The following is an 18,447-nucleotide window of genomic DNA, read 5'->3' on the forward strand; positions in this document are numbered from 1 at the left end:
TGACTCCTTACAAGTCAGACTTGTTAAAAGAAGCTCCTTCTGGTCTAATGAATGAATCTAGTATTCATCAATATGCCACTCAAAGGAGTGAGTGAGAGACAAATCCTTGTTAAAAAGGGACTCTTGCTTCCCATTGAAGCCTCCTCAATTTATATTATTCAACCATTGAGGTCTTCAAGCATCTTTCTTACTTTTCAACATTGTTTCTTCCCCTCTGCTTTCTTACAGTGAAGGAGTTTCTTGCAAAAGCCAAAGAAGAATTCCTTAAGAAATGGGAGAATCCATCACAGGTATGGTGATACCTTTGCATTTCTCATAGTCAACTCTTCTTTTTTTCCCGTAGGAATAATGAAATGAAAATTGTTCTTCAGCCCAATTTTAAAATGACAATGGGTGTGTAAAGGGAACCACAAATTATTAAATTTCCATTGGACTGAAACTGCATTTAAACAAGTTTGTCAAGAATTCTAATGTCTTGTAAAATGCTGGCACACCTAAAAACCAGTGCTATGATGTAGATGTACAGTTTTTATAAAACTTCTTTCAGATATTTTGAATCTTTGCATTCTCTTTATGAGAGCTTCATATGGGTCCAACGGATACTCAAAGGAAACAAAACCCGCCAAAGTTTGGAAATGGTTTCATTTATTTCATAACAGAATCATCCAACGTGTAATATAGTCAATATGAAAAAATAATCATCCTACCTCCATCAGTCAGTTCAGCTGAAAGGATACCAGTATGCATTTCAAGTTGCTGGTGGTTACCTATTAAAAAAACCCTTCCAGGCTTACAAGAGCATCTCTCTCCACTGGGGCCTATGCATCCTGTTAGATCTAGCAAGAGAGGCGTACTCTGGGTCCCATCCATGATAAAAAGTCATTTGTTGGGACCCAGAAGAAGTGTTTTTTCTGCTTTGGGACTCATCCTTTGGAACATCACCCACTCAGAAATGATCCTCCTGGCCTTTCACAAGTCACTAAAAGCATAGTTTTGTTATTAAGCCTGGGGCCCTGATAAATATGGATAAGCCTGTTTGTGGTTATGCTGAGTGTTTAGGAGTGAGCCTGTTTTCTGGTAAGTCTGAGAGTTCTTGGCTGCTGTTTTTTGCTATTTCTGTTATTATTTATTCCCCTTGTTTTTATTATTTTTATTCTGCTTTAATTGTTAGCAGTCCAGAATTTTGTATATATAGGTGGCCATATAAATTTCCTAAATAAATAAAGGCTATATGGGAGTGAGTTCTACATTAAATAATTGAGGCTATTTGGGAGCAGCTCTGTCCAATCTGACAAACTTTGGCTCCCATCACCCTATGAAGTTTTCACTACATAGATTTTAGAGATACATCATAATATGCTCACATTTCCAAAATTCTCAGTAAAATGTAGTTATTTATTTACCCAACCAGTTTGGAAGAAGTTACAAAACCATTTTCAAACTCTGAAATTTCACCAAATCACAGAAGGAAACCTAGTCTTGAAGACTGAATTTGAGATAATAGCGAAATCTTACCAAGTCACAAAAATGCCTAGAAGAACATTAAGGGATTTAGAGGCTTTTCTCACTTGTCTAAAATTAGAGTTCATGGTTTCACCATCAGAAAAGCACGAAGTACAAATGGGAATGTAACATGGCAGAAGCCATTGATCACTAAGAAGAACATCAGTATTTGCTATAGTTTTGCAAAAAAAATCATTTAGATAACTGTCCACACTTAATGGAGGAATGTTCTATGCACAGATGAGTCAAAAGTGAGACTTTTCGGGCTATTTAAGTGCTAGTAAGTATGGTGGTTACTATTCATTGCATTCATGATTATCTCATGAATCTCATGCCAACTGTCAGACCTAGAGTGGTAGAGGGCTTTGCAATATTTTGTTGTCCCAGGACTAGGACAAGTTGCACCCATGGAAGAAGCATGAATTCTATTTGTATTTCATAATTCCACATTCTGTCTGAAAACTGAAATACAAATGGTTCAGGAAGATAGTAATCCTAAAGTTGTCAAGCAAGTGTGCAAGATAATGGATTGAAGGAGAACAAATTCAGTTGTAGATGGTCAAATAAAAGACCTAAACCCCACCGAACTGTTGTGGCAACACTTGAAACAAACATTTTATGCTAGAAAATCATCTAATGTTGTTGAATAGAAGCAATTTGCCATGAAGAAATAAACCCAGGAATGGGATACCCTTAATGACTAATTACAAGAAACATTTGAATGCATTTATAGAAACTAAAGATATTGTAATGCAATTACTGAATGTAGGACATTGATTATTATTTCATACTGGTATTTAGCATGTTTTCAGAAAATCTGAAAGGTGGCAAATAGTTTTTTTTACAAAACTTTAATTTTAGAGGTATGAAAACTTTTTGCTTTGATTCTTTAACTGTGGCTGTTGTTGTTTTCAAAGAGCTAGTCTTTGAAAGAACTCGTCAGAAACCTCGGTTACTAGTACTTACACCAGATGAAAATATTTTGATGTTAATATGAACACTAAATTGCTCTATCCAGGGAACCAGCTTTGAATCAGTGTTAAATGTTCAATCTCACTACTGTATAATTAGAAATTTACCCATAGTTCAGATTCCTGATCTTGTAATTTAAAGTTTGTTTAGTGTTTTATATGTAAATAATCTTGAAATATATAACACCTTTTCTTTTATGTACACCGAGAGTGTATGCACCAAGACAAATTCCTTATGTGTCCAATCACACTTGGCCAATAAAGAATTCTATTCTATTCTATTCTATTCTATTCTATTCTATTCTATTCTATTCTATTCTATTCTATTCTATTCTTTTTTTCTCTTTGAAGGACATTATTTTCCATAAATTTAGTTTGTGGAAGCTATCTATCACTAAGGATCAGCAGTGTTTATCAGGATGGTTGTATGTACCACAAGTGGACAGATGATACAAACTGTTCAAAAATATTGTCGCCTGCAGACCATGTTCTAAGTAGCAAAATGTAGTTCTCAACCTCAGAGTCTAAGATAGGCAGTATTTTTTTCTTTCTCTGTTCCACTATCTGCTTTATGCCTGGTTGCCTAACTAGCACATTGGGGAAGTATTACACTGTTAGACTACAAACTCCAGGTTTTGGTGGTGTTATTTTACTTTTTGATAAGTGTTGTTGGCTAGAGATAATATATATATTAATCTACTCTTGGTGGATTAAGTTTGCTTGTAGTGTATGTGCTACTAGCCTACTGAAAGGATTTACATCTTGTGCCCTCTAGTGGTGGAATCCTAACTCTTCCAAATCCTACATAAGATATTGATAATAGATGAAAGTAATAGTTGAACGCTTGGCCCGAACATAAAAGTAGAGGCCTTTGAAATCCCCTATGATATGAAGAGGGCTATCAATCAGACAAAACCTAATCATCTCACAACTTGAAGCTTTGTCTCCCCAAATGTAATAGCTATAGCCTGTTATACAAAGCCATTTCCCCCCCCTTTCTTTCTCCTTTTGCAGAACACATCCAGTTTGGATCATTTCGACCGGCTCAAGACCCTGGGTACAGGCTCTTTCGGGCGGGTGATGCTTGTGAAGCACAAGGACTCTGGAAATTATTTTGCCATGAAAATCCTTGATAAGCAGAAAGTGAGTCTGGATGTGCTGATGATCTTTGCTTTGCAAAGCAGGTTTGAAGAGAAAGTTGTATCTGACTTGATCTCGTTTCTGTATTGTAGGTTGTTAAACTGAAGCAGATTGAGCACACCCTCAATGAAAAACGCATTCTTCAGGCTGTGAACTTCCCATTCCTTGTCAGGCTAGAGTATTCTTTCAAGGTAGGTGATGTCAAGTAACAGTCTTTCTCTCTCACCTGCTGGATTTCTAATTCTCTGAACATCTGTTGCTCCAAAGTGATCAGAAATTTGGCTCCAAGGAAGAATTTTCCTTTCTAGAGGCAATGAGCAGATGAACACAGTGAGTATCTTCATGTAGTGTCCTTTGCAATTAAAACACATACAAACACTTAGCAAAACTTATACTTATCATAAATTTTCTGCATGTAGTAGAAGGGAAATAACAGCTCTCAGTGTTGAAGTGCCAGTCCTGGAAATAAGTCTGCCCCTGAAATGAATGTGCAGTATTCTGAAATGTGCATAAACTGTCTTAGTGACAATTTCATAGGGGCAGCCTAGAAAAAATACTTTGAAATGACCAATATGAAACTGCTATAGTGAGCACATAGGTTTAGGATACATAACACAAGATCATATGCTTTAAAGGCTTGGCCATTCCAAATGCTCTAAGGCACGGATGGCAAACTCGATCATGTCACGTGATGTATTGTGACATATCGTGACATTTTTTGCCTTTGTGGAACCTGGGTGGGTGTGGCCTGTGTGTGACACATCCGGCCTGCGGGCCGCCAGTTTGACAGGCCTGCTCTAAGAGTTTCTGTTAGTTAACACACCTGTCAGACCAGATTATAAAAAGCCATTAAACTCAACCTATCTTTGCTGTAAAGTGCAAAATGAGTTTTAAAATCCTTCTGGTATTCTCCATGTTTATAACATAAGATGGGCTAAGCTGTGTTTGTATTGTGTCTGGGTTTTGCTAAAAAAAACCCTTGAGGTCCACCAGATGCAGAAGAATAGATCTAACATGAAAGACTTATGAGTCCAAGAATGTGTCCTGAGCACTAGAATAACAAGCTAATGACCTTCCCACACAAAAATCCTCTCTGGGTTAATCACTTTCTGTGTCCAAACTTTGTTTTATGCCAATATTTTAATTTATGATTGAAGGAGAGTTGTTACTGGTGTTAAACATCTAGGAGCAACGAGTCATCTTTTTTCTATTGGAAATCACCAAAAGGCTTACCAGAACATCCTGATCTACCTTCTGCACAACCTTGAGCTAAGATTATGAGCTTAATACTTGTCTGAAAACATGCCCAATTGAGATCTGTGCTAGATATTTCCCCAAGCATTGCAGTCCTTGACAATAAAATACCAGTGTTAATGACTCAATCTGCCTGAGATGTTGTACGTAGTTTATGCAGTATCAGAACTGTACAACTTGTAGAAGGGAAAGGGCCACATTGATAAATTAAAAATCACCATGAACTCTAAAGGAATATCTTCCTGCCAATCTGCTTTTCCATAACTAACTAAGTAATGGCAATGCTGGAAATGGTGATAAAGCTTAGAGATGCTTGGCAGTGCATCTTTTGGGACAGTGGGTAATAGTGAATTTATTACTTTGTTAAAAACACCCTCCAGGCTGCACAAAATTCCTTGGTGAGACACATGATGTACAAGCCTTGTATATTGTATAACATGTGTTGATTCTAGAGATAAGAATTGAAAGTTGATTCTAAACAATTGTTTATTTAGTAATTAGTCACTTTTAAACTTATGGCAGTGACTTCCTAACAGCAATATTTAGGACTGAAGTCTTACATTAAAACATATCTGTGCATATCTAATTTGTCCCATTGCGGATGAGAATAATGTGTAGAACTGAACTGTGTAGTAATGTATAGAACTGAAATAGAGGTGGTAATCAATAGGTTCTTATGTTACTTCTTAAGGTTGCAATAGCATTAAGGACATAGAATACAGGTAGTCTTCAACTTACAACCACAATTGACAAAAATTTCCATCCCTAAGCAAGATAAGTGAATTTTGCCCTATTTTACAAACTTTCTTGCCATGGTTGTTGAGTGAATCACTTCAGTTGTTAAGTTAGTAATATGTTTGTTACTGGCTTCCCCATTGACTTTGCTTGTCAGAAGGTTGCAAAAGGTGATCACATGATCTAGGGATTCCGCAACTGTTATAAACAAAAGTCAATTGCCAAGATCTGAATTTTGATCATGTGACCATGGGGATGCTGCAACACTCATAAGTGGGGAAAATGGTCATAAGTCACTTTTTTCAGTGCCGTTGAAACTTCAAATGGTCACTGAGCGAATGGTTGTAAGTTAAGGACTACCTGTAGTTATCAAGCCAAGGTCTATTCTAGTCCAACGTTCTGTTTTTCATAATGACCTCCATATATCACTGATGTGACATAGACAATTGAGGGCAACATATCCCTCTTCCTCCATTGTTCTTCTACAACTGGTATTTGATAGCCCATACTAGATTTGTTGTCTGTTTATTTATTTGTGTTCCTAGTGGCCATGATCATGTCTTATAATATTTAATTCCACAGATCAATTGACCAAAAAAAGTATTTATTTTGTCCGTTCTAGTCACTTTCTAAGTCAGCTTTGTTAGATTACCTCTAGCTCTAGCGTTTTGAGAATGTGAGGAAAAATCCTGTCTGCTTTGTCCATGCCATGCCTGATTTTACACAATCTAATATAGTTGTTTTTCTTTTCAATTGATTTTAGGGATCAATTTGAAGGGAAGATATTTGAATTCTCTGATCATTTAGTTATCCTCATTTGTACTTATTCCAACTCTGTTATATCACTTTTTTAAACATAGCAGCTATAATTGTAAAATATAATATTACTATTTTTATTAAATTTATATGCTGCTTGACTCCTAGCAATATCCCAATTGTTGCCAGTTTTATTTTTGGTATCATTTCTAATGATTCCTAGTAGAAAATTTGCATTTTTCACAGCTGCTACAGACTTAGTTGACCTTCATTTATCTGCAACCTCTAGAGTCTTTTTTTTGTTGTTGTTAGTTGCATACAGCTCAGACCCAATTTCCGTATAAGAAAATTTACTGGTTTGGGGGGTAATGCACACCACTTTACACTATTTAAATAGAACTGAGTTTGCCGTTTGGTTAATTAGTGACTCATTTTAAAGAGATTTTTCTAGAACTCTTGTAATAGTATGAAAATATCTTTCATAGAAAATGAAGGTAAAATGTCTGCTTTTAAATACAATCTGCTGTCAAGCCAGAATTTAGTTTGTGCACATATGTGGTATAAATGAATAAGGACGAAGAACAGTTTGCAGGGCTGCATTCTAAGCATCCAATGGGTGAAGTTGCCTGCTCTAAGTTGAATTCTAGTAGTGCAGTTCCTATGGAGTTGATTAAGTCATGGTCTGTCTGACTGTGATTTGGGAAGAGATTGAGCCCATTGGTCCCGAGAAAGTGGACAGAGTCGTCAGGACTGTGAGCTTGGCCACCTGTGTATTAACATCTGTATCATTCCTAGGTGGCTAAGGCTGCTTGAAGGTGATGTGTTGTTGAGTCCAAGTGCTGGTTTTCATCCACGGGATGAAGTAGATGGTGGTTCATCTGCCATTAAAGAGGCAGTGGCCTGTCCCCTTCTCAAGAAACAATAATTGGGCCCAATGATACTTTCATCTTGTTTCCAGTTTTCCCTTTTTAGGCAAGGTTGTAGAGAAGGTGGTTAGGCTGCAACTTCAGAGAATTTTGGATGATATGGATTCAGGTCCTGTTTCAAGTCTGAGCTTAATAATGAGATGGCATTGATCATACTTGTGAATAACTTCTGGAGGGATAGTGCATTCATCCTGACCTTCCTTGATCTCTTAGCAGCTTTGGATACCATTCGTCATGGTATCCTTATGGACAGACTTAAATTACTGTGATTCTTCTTCTTTCCCCAAGATTGATTCTAATTTATTTATTTATTTATTTATTTTTAATTTCAAATTTATATACCGCACCTTCTCCCAAGGGACTCAGGGCGGTGTACAGCCAGATAAAAACATACAATACATACAATACAAACATTAAGAACAATTAAAAGAATATATTAATTTGGCCCCAGTTTAATGCCTAGTCTCCTGCTCTGTGGAGTCTTGCTCTTATTTAACATCTACATTAATTTACTGACCAAACTCATCTGCTGGCATGGAGTAAGATCACCATATCTGTATGCTGATAATACTTGGTTACTCATCTCTACCTCTGGTCAACAAGCGATGCTATCAAGGTTTGACTCAGTATTAGAAGCTATAGTGATCTGGATAGGAAGAAACAGGCTTTGGTTTAACTCCAATAAGATTCAGTGGCTAGGCGTTTTATGCAGATTTTCCATCTTTCATTAGGGGTGGAGTGGCATTCCCCCAGGCAGAAGTGATGTGCAGTTTGAGAACTCTCAGTTCCTCCTGGAAAAGCAAGTGGCAACTGTGGACAGGAGAATCTTTGCAAATTTTATCTTATGTCTCAGATGTGCTAATTCCTGGATTGGGATACCTTCCAATCCAGGAATCAGCACAACTGAGCCATAAAATAACTTTAGCCCCTCATGGTTTAGTCACCTCCTGCTTGGAGTACTTTAATATACTCTACATGGGGCTCTCCTTGAACTGTATTTAGAAGCTGAACTGGTTCAGAATTTGGATAGTGGGTAATTAGAGACTGGACATGTCCCAGTGTATCCATATTACACCACCATATGCAAACTACATTGGGCTCCAGAGGCTTCTGGGACAATTCAAAGGGCTGGTTATTACTCTGAAAGCCCTTCATGGCACAAGATATTTGTGGACTATCTATCTGTTATTAATTCTGTTCAGTCCACCAGATCCAACAAAATTGACATGCTCTTGGTGCCTTCCATCAAGCCATGACAACTAATGAATTCCAAGAAGAATGCTTTCTCTGACATGGTACCTGCCCTATGGAACAGCATATCTTCCCCCCCCCCAAAAAAACCCTCCCAAAATTGAATAGCCCTATTGGCTTTTATTAAGGTTGTGGAAAAACTATGCATGATGGGCCAGAGTGTTGAATGAATCCATCTCTAAAGGCACTGTAGTATATTGATTGGGGTCCTCTGGCAATTTTTTTCTGCTTCTCCCATTATTATTGTTTTTAAGTTGTTTGTAAGTTGCCCAGACTTGTTTTTGAATTGTGTGGCCATATAAGTTAAATAAACAAATAAATATTTTTGGTGTGTGTGTGTGTGTGTGTGTGTATTTCAGGTTTTCAAGTATAGACATTGCTGGTGGGGAAGGAACAATGCACTTATACACAAAGGGAATAGATGGAAATAAGTAAAGTAAAATTAAATAAGTATAAAGATTGGAGAAAAGTAAACAATGCAAAATGTTCCACTTTTGGAACAATTTGCTATTCCAACAGCAAAATGAAGGTTGGAGTACTCTGTAAATTAGCTTGGAATGTTTCTGGTAAAATCAGATCGATCTAGTTCATGAATTGGAACATTTGTAAGATTGAATTGTTTGTCATATCTCTAGTAAATTAGTCATGACAAAAGAGGTAAAACATATTGATATTGAATTCTAAGCAGTAAAATCTGCTCTGTAGCCAGCTCAGATCCATAGGCATTGTAAAAATAATGAGGGGAGGGGGGATTCCTTTGCAACTGTAAAGCAAGATACCTGGATTAATTTCTTGCACCAGTTTGCAAGATAACTAATTCTGTTTACAAGAAATTCTTCTTCCTTCCGCTTTCTGCACATTACTGCATTACTTTAGAAAGCCGGTTGTCTTTTTGTAATAATTGATTAGTTGTGTACCTGGAATCATCAGAGGTGAAGCGGGGAACAAAGCACTGCTTGTTATTATTACTCTTAGTTTATTTCTGCATTCAATTACAGGATAATACAAATCTGTACATGGTGATGGAATACATCCCAGGTGGTGAGATGTTCTCCCATCTACGACGGATTGGCAGGTTCAGGTAGGTGTGCTGCCTCATCACTGCAAGGACGTGATTATGCTAGTAGGAATAGAGGAACTGGGTATTGTAGTTCTTATATTTGATTCCCAGGTATGAAAGGAGGAAGCTAACCCAGTAATCATTTTTCCAGTTTCTTTCACCTTCTACTTAAGTATATCTGGGGAAAATCTATACATTTTTTTTTTTTTTTGCATACCCTGCTAATCTTTGATACAGAGTTATGCATTTTGAGATAAAGTCAAAAGATAGGATGGAAACTGTTTTATGGCTAGATGGCCAAGCCTGGTAGGGTCACTGGAGCTTAACACTTTTCATCAAATGACTATCGATTGATTTGGGCATAACATTGGCAAAGTCAGAGTAAGAAAAAAGCTTCAGCACAGGTTTAGTCTAGAGTTGCTCTTGTAAGACAATTGATGGAAAAGTTAAGTTGAAAAGTTGAAAAAGGAGAAAGAAACATCTGGCTCCTTATTAGTGCCCTGGTGAACAGTGTAGAATGAAAGCCTACCTGACATTGTTTGGAAATCAGTAATAAAAACGTTTTTCTCTATTTTCCTGTTGTTGTTTTTTACAGTGAACCTCATGCCCGGTTCTATGCCGCTCAGATTGTGTTGACTTTTGAGTACCTGCACTCACTAGATCTTATCTACCGAGACTTGAAGCCTGAAAATCTCCTCATTGACCAGCAGGGCTATATTGAGGTAGCACTATTTCTATCAATTTCATACTCATATTCAGCATTCTTAAGAATTGCTATCCATGTCAGTAATCTGGCACAGTGAACATTATATGCAAATCTGACCACTAGATTATATTAACAGGCCATGACTGAACAACGTCGCCATGTGCAAGCAGGCAGCAATATAAATTTCCTAAAATAAAATAAATAGATAATAAAATAAATTGACTCAGCATATGTGAACGAAGCTTCTGCATCTGACTATTTGGAGCTTTAGGTAGTGTGCTTGCTTAATAACATCACAGTGGAGGGGGTTGATAGATTAAAAATAGATCCCTCCTTGCCCCCATCCTGCTCCCACCCTCCCCATCTTTTAATTGGGCTGCTCTATGTGTTTTATTTTATATGAATTTTACTTATGCTTTTATCTTTGTACAGTTTTAATTTTTTTATGATTGTAAATCACCCAGAGTTACCCTGAGGTAACTCAGGGCGGCCAATAAATTTTCTAAAAAAAATAAATAAATAACCCCAATTGGGATAAGTAACCTTATTGCTAAGTGAAGGGGTTTCTATGTGGGAAATCGTGTGACTGCAAGAGTCCTTTCTTGCTGGAAAGAGACAGGACTACTTTTGTTTTGGTTTTTGGTTTTGTTTTGATTTTGTTTGCCTCCAAACCATCCCCTGTCCTTTGGAATGTTCAAGTACCTGCTTATTGTCTTGTACGCATTGAAAGGAATGCAATCGTGCCACAGCCTGGGACTGGCAACTGTGAGCAGGCTAGAGTACTCTCTTTAAATCTCCTTCTCTCCAACCTCCTTGTTTAATGAAGGGGATGGGGAGAAAAAAAAGCAAGTGATTTCTGTAGGCAATGTCTTCTTTGCCTGACCTTTTCCTGCTGTTTGATTGCAAGATTGCAAGAAAGTAAACTGTTTGCTCTTCTACACATCAACATCAATGTGATCACACTGGAAGCAGGGAAGGACCAGGCAAAGGAGAGATTACTACAAAAATCACTTGCTTTTTTTCTCCCACCACCACGTCACAGAGCAGAATAGCTTCCTTTCTTCAAAACCCTTTCTCTCCAAACAAGTAAGGGGGAAAGAGAAAAAAACACCATAAGTCAGGCACAGGACATGCAGCGATTGTAATGATGATCATGTGACTAAGGGAAGGAGAAGGAATGGCAGAACCTGGGGGCAGAGTCAAAAGAGGAATCAGCCTAGAATCTATGTAGCCACAAGTCCAGTTCCCTCTTGAATTCCATTGACCCTTATCTAGCGCCAAAATAGTGCTAGTTAATTGAGTAGATTCCTATACCTAGGCATGCATAGTAATAAATCAGTTTAATTGGAACTTCACATGTGGTCCTGGTCTTTCCAGCTGACAGAGACAACTATAAAGGTTATAAATGGACTGTAAAGTTATTTTTTCATAATTGTTCTCACATCAAGCAGTCTCTAAATAGTCAGTAAGCAGGAACTACTGTATAAGTAAATGAATATTGCTATACATAAGCAATTTTGTATGAATGTAATAGAACTGCTGGCAAACAACAGATACATGTCCTCCAATTATTTGTATTTGATTAATAGAAATATATCAGTCCAACAATAGTCTGTCTAATTGAATGTACTCTGAAGAATACTGTATAGCATTTTTCTTATCTTGGAAAGTACTGCAAATCTTGGTATTGCTCTTAAGAGATCTTTGCAAAACAAATCTCCTTAATCTACCTGTTCTGACCTTAAATATTCCTTTTACCCAGATTGGATTTGTGTTTAACATTCATTCTCATCACCTTTATTGTTGACAATTCTCATTTTTAAAATTCATCTTCAGGTCACGGATTTTGGCTTTGCCAAACGAGTGAAAGGCCGAACATGGACCCTTTGCGGGACTCCAGAATATTTGGCTCCTGAAATCATTTTGAGTAAGGTGAGTGATCTGCATTGTCCATGAACAGTATGTTGTGGTTCTATGCCTGGTCAAATTGGGGGAGGGCTGGGGGAACCCCTCAGCTCTTTGAATATTCCACTTCTTCTGGTTGTGATCTGAGTTTTTATTCCTGTTGCAGGGTTATAACAAAGCAGTGGATTGGTGGGCTCTTGGTGTCCTCATCTACGAGATGGCAGCTGGCTATCCTCCATTCTTTGCAGACCAGCCCATTCAAATCTATGAGAAAATTGTCTCTGGGAAGGTAATATTTCAGCAGATGCCTTATTTGCTGCATGCAAGATATTACACCCGCCTGTTGTACATTATTGGTCATTTTTTTCATGGAATAGAATCCAGACTTTACCTTGAGTGCATATTAAATAATTTTTTAAAATATATATATATTTACACAGGTAATCTCCTGGTTTTGAGTGTTCACAGTGATCGTTTGAAGTTATGCAATAAGCAACCCCTAGCATTTACGAATAAGTCCCAAAAATACAAATCTTGCAGCACCACGGCAGTTGTTTGCCCTAACGACAATCACAGAGGCTCGGCAACATTCATCCTGCATGTTGCCAAAATGGAGTTCCAGAGGGGCAGATCAGTCCCTGTGATGCACAGTTTGGGCCTCTGCAGACCTCCCCCAGCATGTTGCAGACCAAAATGAAGCTCCAGAGGGACGGATCCATCCTCCTGATGCTCCATTGGGGCCTCCGGAGGCCTCCCCGACACGTTGCAGGCCAAAATAGAGTTCCGTTCGGGCCTCCCCTGGCATATTGCAGGCCGAAATGGAGCTCCGGAGGGGAGGATCTGTCCCTCCAATGCTCCGTTTGGGCCTCCGCAGGCCTCCCCTGGCATGTTGCAGGCCGAAAAGGCGCTCCAGAGGGGCAGATCCACCCCTCCGGCACTCCGTTTTGGCCTGCAACATGCCAGGGGAGACCTCCGGAAGTCCAAATGGAGCATTGGAGGGGTGCACATGGCTGAGAGGCTGAAAAGGAGACTGCTTGCTAGATCTTTGCATGGTAAGTGACTCAGCACAGCAGGTTGGGTGGGGGGGGAAGCAATTGTTCAGGAGCATGAGGTATTTCAATGGGTTGGGGAAGCCTTGGATGGTCTTAGGCAGGTGGCCTGTTCCATCACTGGGCCTCCAATGGCCTTCCCACCCCTGAAATACCTCATGTGCACTTAATGAGCCTCGCATTCAATTAACAAATGTGTGGGCAAAATGAGGGAGCGATCCCGTTCAAGGTATGAGATTCACTCCCACAAATCCTCGGCTTAGGAATGGAATGGGCAGGGTCCATTCCATTTGTAACTCAAAGACTACCTATAATACTCACTAAAACTTGGATATAACTTTACCCTGCCAAGTAAATGCTAGAGTAATTATAGTTCTGTAGATTGCAAGTGGACACCTTTAAACTATTTTTTTGACAACATTTTGAACTTATCTTTTTGGCATTACTCACAGCTTTCACTGTAGTAACAAAATGTATGGAAATTTGCATGGGTTCCCTTTTTCTGCATAATGTTTAAGAAAATAAAACCAGGCAAAGGGTAATCTTATTGAACTGTAACCATGAAGGTGTGAGTTTTCAGGGAAGGACTAAATAGAAAAGAAACTCCAATCCTAGGCAAAAAACCTATACTCCCAACAAAATTCATATGCTAATTTTTTGTTCATCTGCCTCTAACTTTTTTTGCCTTCTCCCTCCTTTACTACTTTTCTGGAAAAGTTTCGAAGGGCCCTGCTTATGCACATTGTTCTAAAAAAAAATTACCTCTGAAAACATCTGCCATATGAGGCAGAATATAAGCCAAAAGTTAAACTGTTTCAACCTTTCTGTACAACTCTTACTATAAGGAAACTTACCTTTATTGATAAACAATCAAGGATAATGTTTTATTGCTTCATTTAATGCGGACCATTGTCTTGATTTGCTTTTGATTTGAAATTCATGCGGGTATTACAAGTTCCTACAGCGTCATTCAGCAAAGCAGTATCCTAAATTTTAGAAATAGTTTTAGTAGTTTTTCCCAATAACAACATTAACACTGTGGCTAGACATGTGATATTATTTTTAACTTATTGGGTTAATATAAAATATATCAGAACTTAGTGCTGTACTTTTGAACTGTAACAGCTCAATCTAATCAGTGAAAATTTTTCTTTTTTATGTTAGAGTCTCCTATCTATCATCTCTGAACTGCATTTTATATTCTCAATTTAAAACAAAATATATTTTGGAGAAAGTGCAGATGTGCAGTAGGTGGTGCATAGGATGTAAAACATTCTTATCTTTCAATAGCTAGTTTGTCAACATTATCCTCTCAATTCCTTGCCACAACCCCAGTCAATTGAATTTTTGGTTTAGTTATTCTCTCAATTGAAAAAAAAAATCCTTTTTATTCTGCTCAAATACTTATGTTTGACACCTTAGTTTATTGCAGGGGCAAATTAAGTTAAATAAATCAAGTAACCAACTTCTGCAAGTATGACAGATATTTCTTTAAAATATTCCAGTTATACGCATTAGGCAAATATTTAATTTAATGACTTGCATATATTAGATTTGGCTTAAGACATTTAGCTTTCTAGACTTGGTGCAACTCTTTCTCCACTACAGTTTGTCCACTTGAAAAAGAGAAAAGATGGGCCAAACTCAAATCTAAACGATCTACTTTTGCTTTATTTTGTTTTATTTTTCTGGAATCCAAGATCTAAATGGTAAAAATACACATTTACATTTTAAAACCCTGAATTCAAAATATTTATTTTCTTTTGTTTTTGAATATTAGTACTTAACAGAGCTTTTATAGTTTCAGGCAAATAAATTATTTTTTTCAGTAGTATGTTAGATGATTATTATCATTCAATTGGGAGTCAGGAATAATGCAAGCCACACAATCTGCCCTCTGCTTATCCTGAGGGAAAGCTAAATACTAAATTCTACTCTGTAAAGTAGTTTGGCAATCTATAAGTTTTATGCAGGAATATTTTTGCTAGGTTTTTTTTTAATCCTTCTGCTTCTCTTGTGTCAGTAATTCTTATTATACCATCTGTACTTTTCCCATCTTCAAGTTCCCGAGAGGCAGAAATTCTTGTAAAAATAAGGGCTTGGGAATTCAAAAACAAGATGTACTGGAAAACCTACATGGAACTGTAGTTACATGGTAAATGTTCTAATTTCAAAAGTGTGTTAATGTCTTAAGCTATAGAGTGCTCTCCACCAGCCTAGTCATTCCAAATATTCCAGGAGGGCACAAATTTGAGAATAGATTGCTATATACTATAGTATGAGACATCATACTGCCTACCCTATTCCTGTAACTTTGAGATGTCTTTCTGGAGACAGAAAAAAATATTGGGTTTTTTGCATCCAGGTCCGCTTCCCATCCCACTTCAGCTCAGATCTGAAGGACCTGTTGCGTAACCTGCTACAGGTAGACCTCACCAAACGCTTCGGCAACCTCAAAAACGGAGTCAACGACATCAAGAATCACAAGTGGTTTGCAACCACCGATTGGATTGCCATCTACCAACGGAAGGTAAACAACTGCAGCCAACAGGCTTTTTTAAAATAAAGAGTACATATTATTATCAGGCATTAATGTCAATTGCCTACTAGGCTTAAGGCTGCCATTTGCACATATACAAAAGGAGCATTTATTGCTATGTGATGGCGAACCTATGACACACATGTCGAAGGTGACAGACCACAATGTTTTGAGTGAAACACCAGAATTCAACTGATAACTACGGTATTCTTGGAAGCATACCCTAGTCTGTGATTTTCAGAGGCTGCAAATGTTATGTGAGAGGACCATGCTCTTGCATGGCCTTCAGAGCCTCCAAAACTCATGTAAAAATGGGATTTCTGGAGGCTGTGGAGGTTGTGTGAGAATGGATTGTGCTTTGGTGTAGCTTCCGCGTTTTCTTTCAAGTCACATAAGAGGGCTCTGCTCTTGTGTTGCTTCTGGAGCCTCCAAAAATCGCCTGAGGACAGGGCATGCTTTCTTATGGTTTTTGGAGACCATAGAAATGCAGAAGAGCATTCTTTAAGTCACTTCAGAGCGAAGGCTTCGTGAACCCAGAACAGTCTCAAGTAGGCCCAAAAGCCTGTCAAAAGAGAACACCACTATTAGGATGTGACAGATTCTGGGAAGCACTGGGCTGCAGGGACAATTGTGCTAGTCCCCAAGGTTCACCTTCATTGGAGAATGGCATGAGGTGGCCTTTTTGAGTGGTAGCAGTGGCAATAGGACTGAAGTCAAAGCCCAGGCCTCTATTTAGAACCCACCTCAGTGCTGTCACCAAGTGCCATAGTTCAGGATGACCTGAATGGGAGCCAGTTTGGTCTAGTGGCTAAGGCACCAAGCTAGAAGCTGGGGACCATGACTTTTAGTCCCACCTTATCCATAAAAGCAGCTGGGCCAGTCACACATTCTTGGCCTAACATACCTCACAAGGTTGTAGTTGTGGGGAAAATAGGAGGAAGGGACGTTGGATACGTTCACTAACTTGAGTTATTTGTAAAAATCATAAAAGCAGGATACAAATAGATAAAGAAATAGAGAATTGTTTCCCTTTTGTTTGGGGGAGACATGATATACCAGCAGAGTCAAGTTAGGCCATATTCCAAATTTTTGACATGCCAAGCCCAAAAGATTCACCATCATTGCTCTACATTGTATGGTTACTTATGTGAAGTGAATTAGTTGAAGGAGAAGAGAATAACGGAAGCAGTGACAATGATTCCCCTTTTGAAAATTGTTTGCCAAACAATTATCACTGGTTATTCTAGTGGTGTAAAATGGGGCTGGAAGGTTCTGAATGTGGTATAAGAAACAACAAGTTTGTGAAAAAAGAACTATTTTAGATACAAATAAATAGGTTCTTGTATTTGCTACTCCACTTCTGATCCTCCTCAGATTTGCTGAACCAGAGGAATGCTGTCGATATAATTTATTTGGACTTCAGTAAGGCATTTGATAAAGTAGACCATAACCTACTACTAGATAAAATAGAAAAATGTGGGTTAGGCAGCATCACCACCAGGTGGATTTGTAACTGGCCGATCAACCGCACTCAACGTGTAGTCCTCAATGGAACTGCATCTATATGGAGGGAAGTATGCAGTGGGGTATGTTTTAGGCGCTGTTTTAGGCCCAGTACTCTTCAACATCTTCATCAATGATTTGGATAAGCGGATAGATGGGGAATTCATCAAATTTGCAGACGACACCAAGCTAGCAGGAATAGCCAACACTCCGGAAGATAGGCTTAAGATACAGAAGGATCTTGACAGACTTGAACATTGGGTGCTATCTAACAAAGTGAAATTCAATGGTGAAAAAAGTAAGGTTCTATATTTAGGCAAGAAAAACAAAATGAACAGGTACAGTATATGTGGTACCTCACTCAATAGTAGTAACTGTGAGAGGGATCTTGGAGTGCTAGTGGACAACCATTTAAATATGAGCCAGCAGGGTGCAGCAGCTGCCAAAAAAAGCCAACACAGTTCTAGGCTGCATAAACAGAGGGATAGAATCAAGATCACATGAAGTTTTAATACCACTTTATAATGCCTTGGTAAGGCCACACTTGGAATACTGCATCCAGTTTTGGTTGCCACAATGTAAAAAAGATGTGGAGACTCTAGAAAGAGTGCAGAGAAGAGCAACAAAGGTGATTAGGGGACTCGAGGATAAAACATAAGAGGAACGGCTGCAGGAACTGGGTATGTCAGGTTTAAAGAAAAGAAGGACTAGGGGAGACATGATAGCAGTGTTCCAATATCTCAGGGGCTGCCACAAAAAAGAGGGAATCAAACTATTCTCCAAAGCACCTGAGGGCAGGACAAGATGCAATGGGTGGAAACTAATCAAGGAGAGAAGCAACTTAGAACTAAGGAGAAATTTCCTGACAGAACAATTTATCAGTGGAACAGCCTGCCTCCAGAAGTTGTGAATGCTCCAACACTGGAAGTTTTTAAGAAGATACTGGATAACCATTTGTCTGAAGGGTTTCCTGCCTAAGCAGGGGGTTGGAATAGAAGACCTCCAAAGTCCCTTCCAACTCTCTTATTCTGTTTTCTGCTGGATTGATTTATAAACAATGGCTTGGTTTATACATTGTGTTAGACCAGGGTTTGTATTAACCAGAACTTTCTAAGCAAGACATAGTGCCTATTTTGCTTTATTGTTTTT

General features: G+C 38.4%; 1 protein-coding gene across 4 annotated transcripts in view; it reads left to right on the top strand.

Moving 5' to 3' along the window:
* Positions 1-18,447, top strand: part of PRKACA (protein kinase cAMP-activated catalytic subunit alpha) — a 67,532-nt gene that overhangs the window by 46,183 nt on the left and 2,902 nt on the right. For all 4 annotated transcript variants that reach the window (XM_087887328.1, XM_087887327.1, XM_034407198.3 and 1 more), the window contains exons 2-9: positions 229-290; positions 3,489-3,617; positions 3,707-3,805; positions 9,535-9,617; positions 10,192-10,318; positions 12,139-12,234; positions 12,374-12,496; positions 15,622-15,786. In XM_087887328.1, the coding sequence (XP_087743454.1) occupies positions 229-290; positions 3,489-3,617; positions 3,707-3,805; positions 9,535-9,617; positions 10,192-10,318; positions 12,139-12,234; positions 12,374-12,496; positions 15,622-15,786 (884 nt within the window). The remainder of the gene's footprint in view (positions 1-228; positions 291-3,488; positions 3,618-3,706; positions 3,806-9,534; positions 9,618-10,191; positions 10,319-12,138; positions 12,235-12,373; positions 12,497-15,621; positions 15,787-18,447) is intronic.

This window comes from Pantherophis guttatus, chromosome 2, assembly GCF_059756535.1.
Source record: "Pantherophis guttatus breed Tessera chromosome 2, ASM5975653v1, whole genome shotgun sequence".
Taxonomy (NCBI): domain Eukaryota; kingdom Metazoa; phylum Chordata; class Lepidosauria; order Squamata; family Colubridae; genus Pantherophis; species Pantherophis guttatus.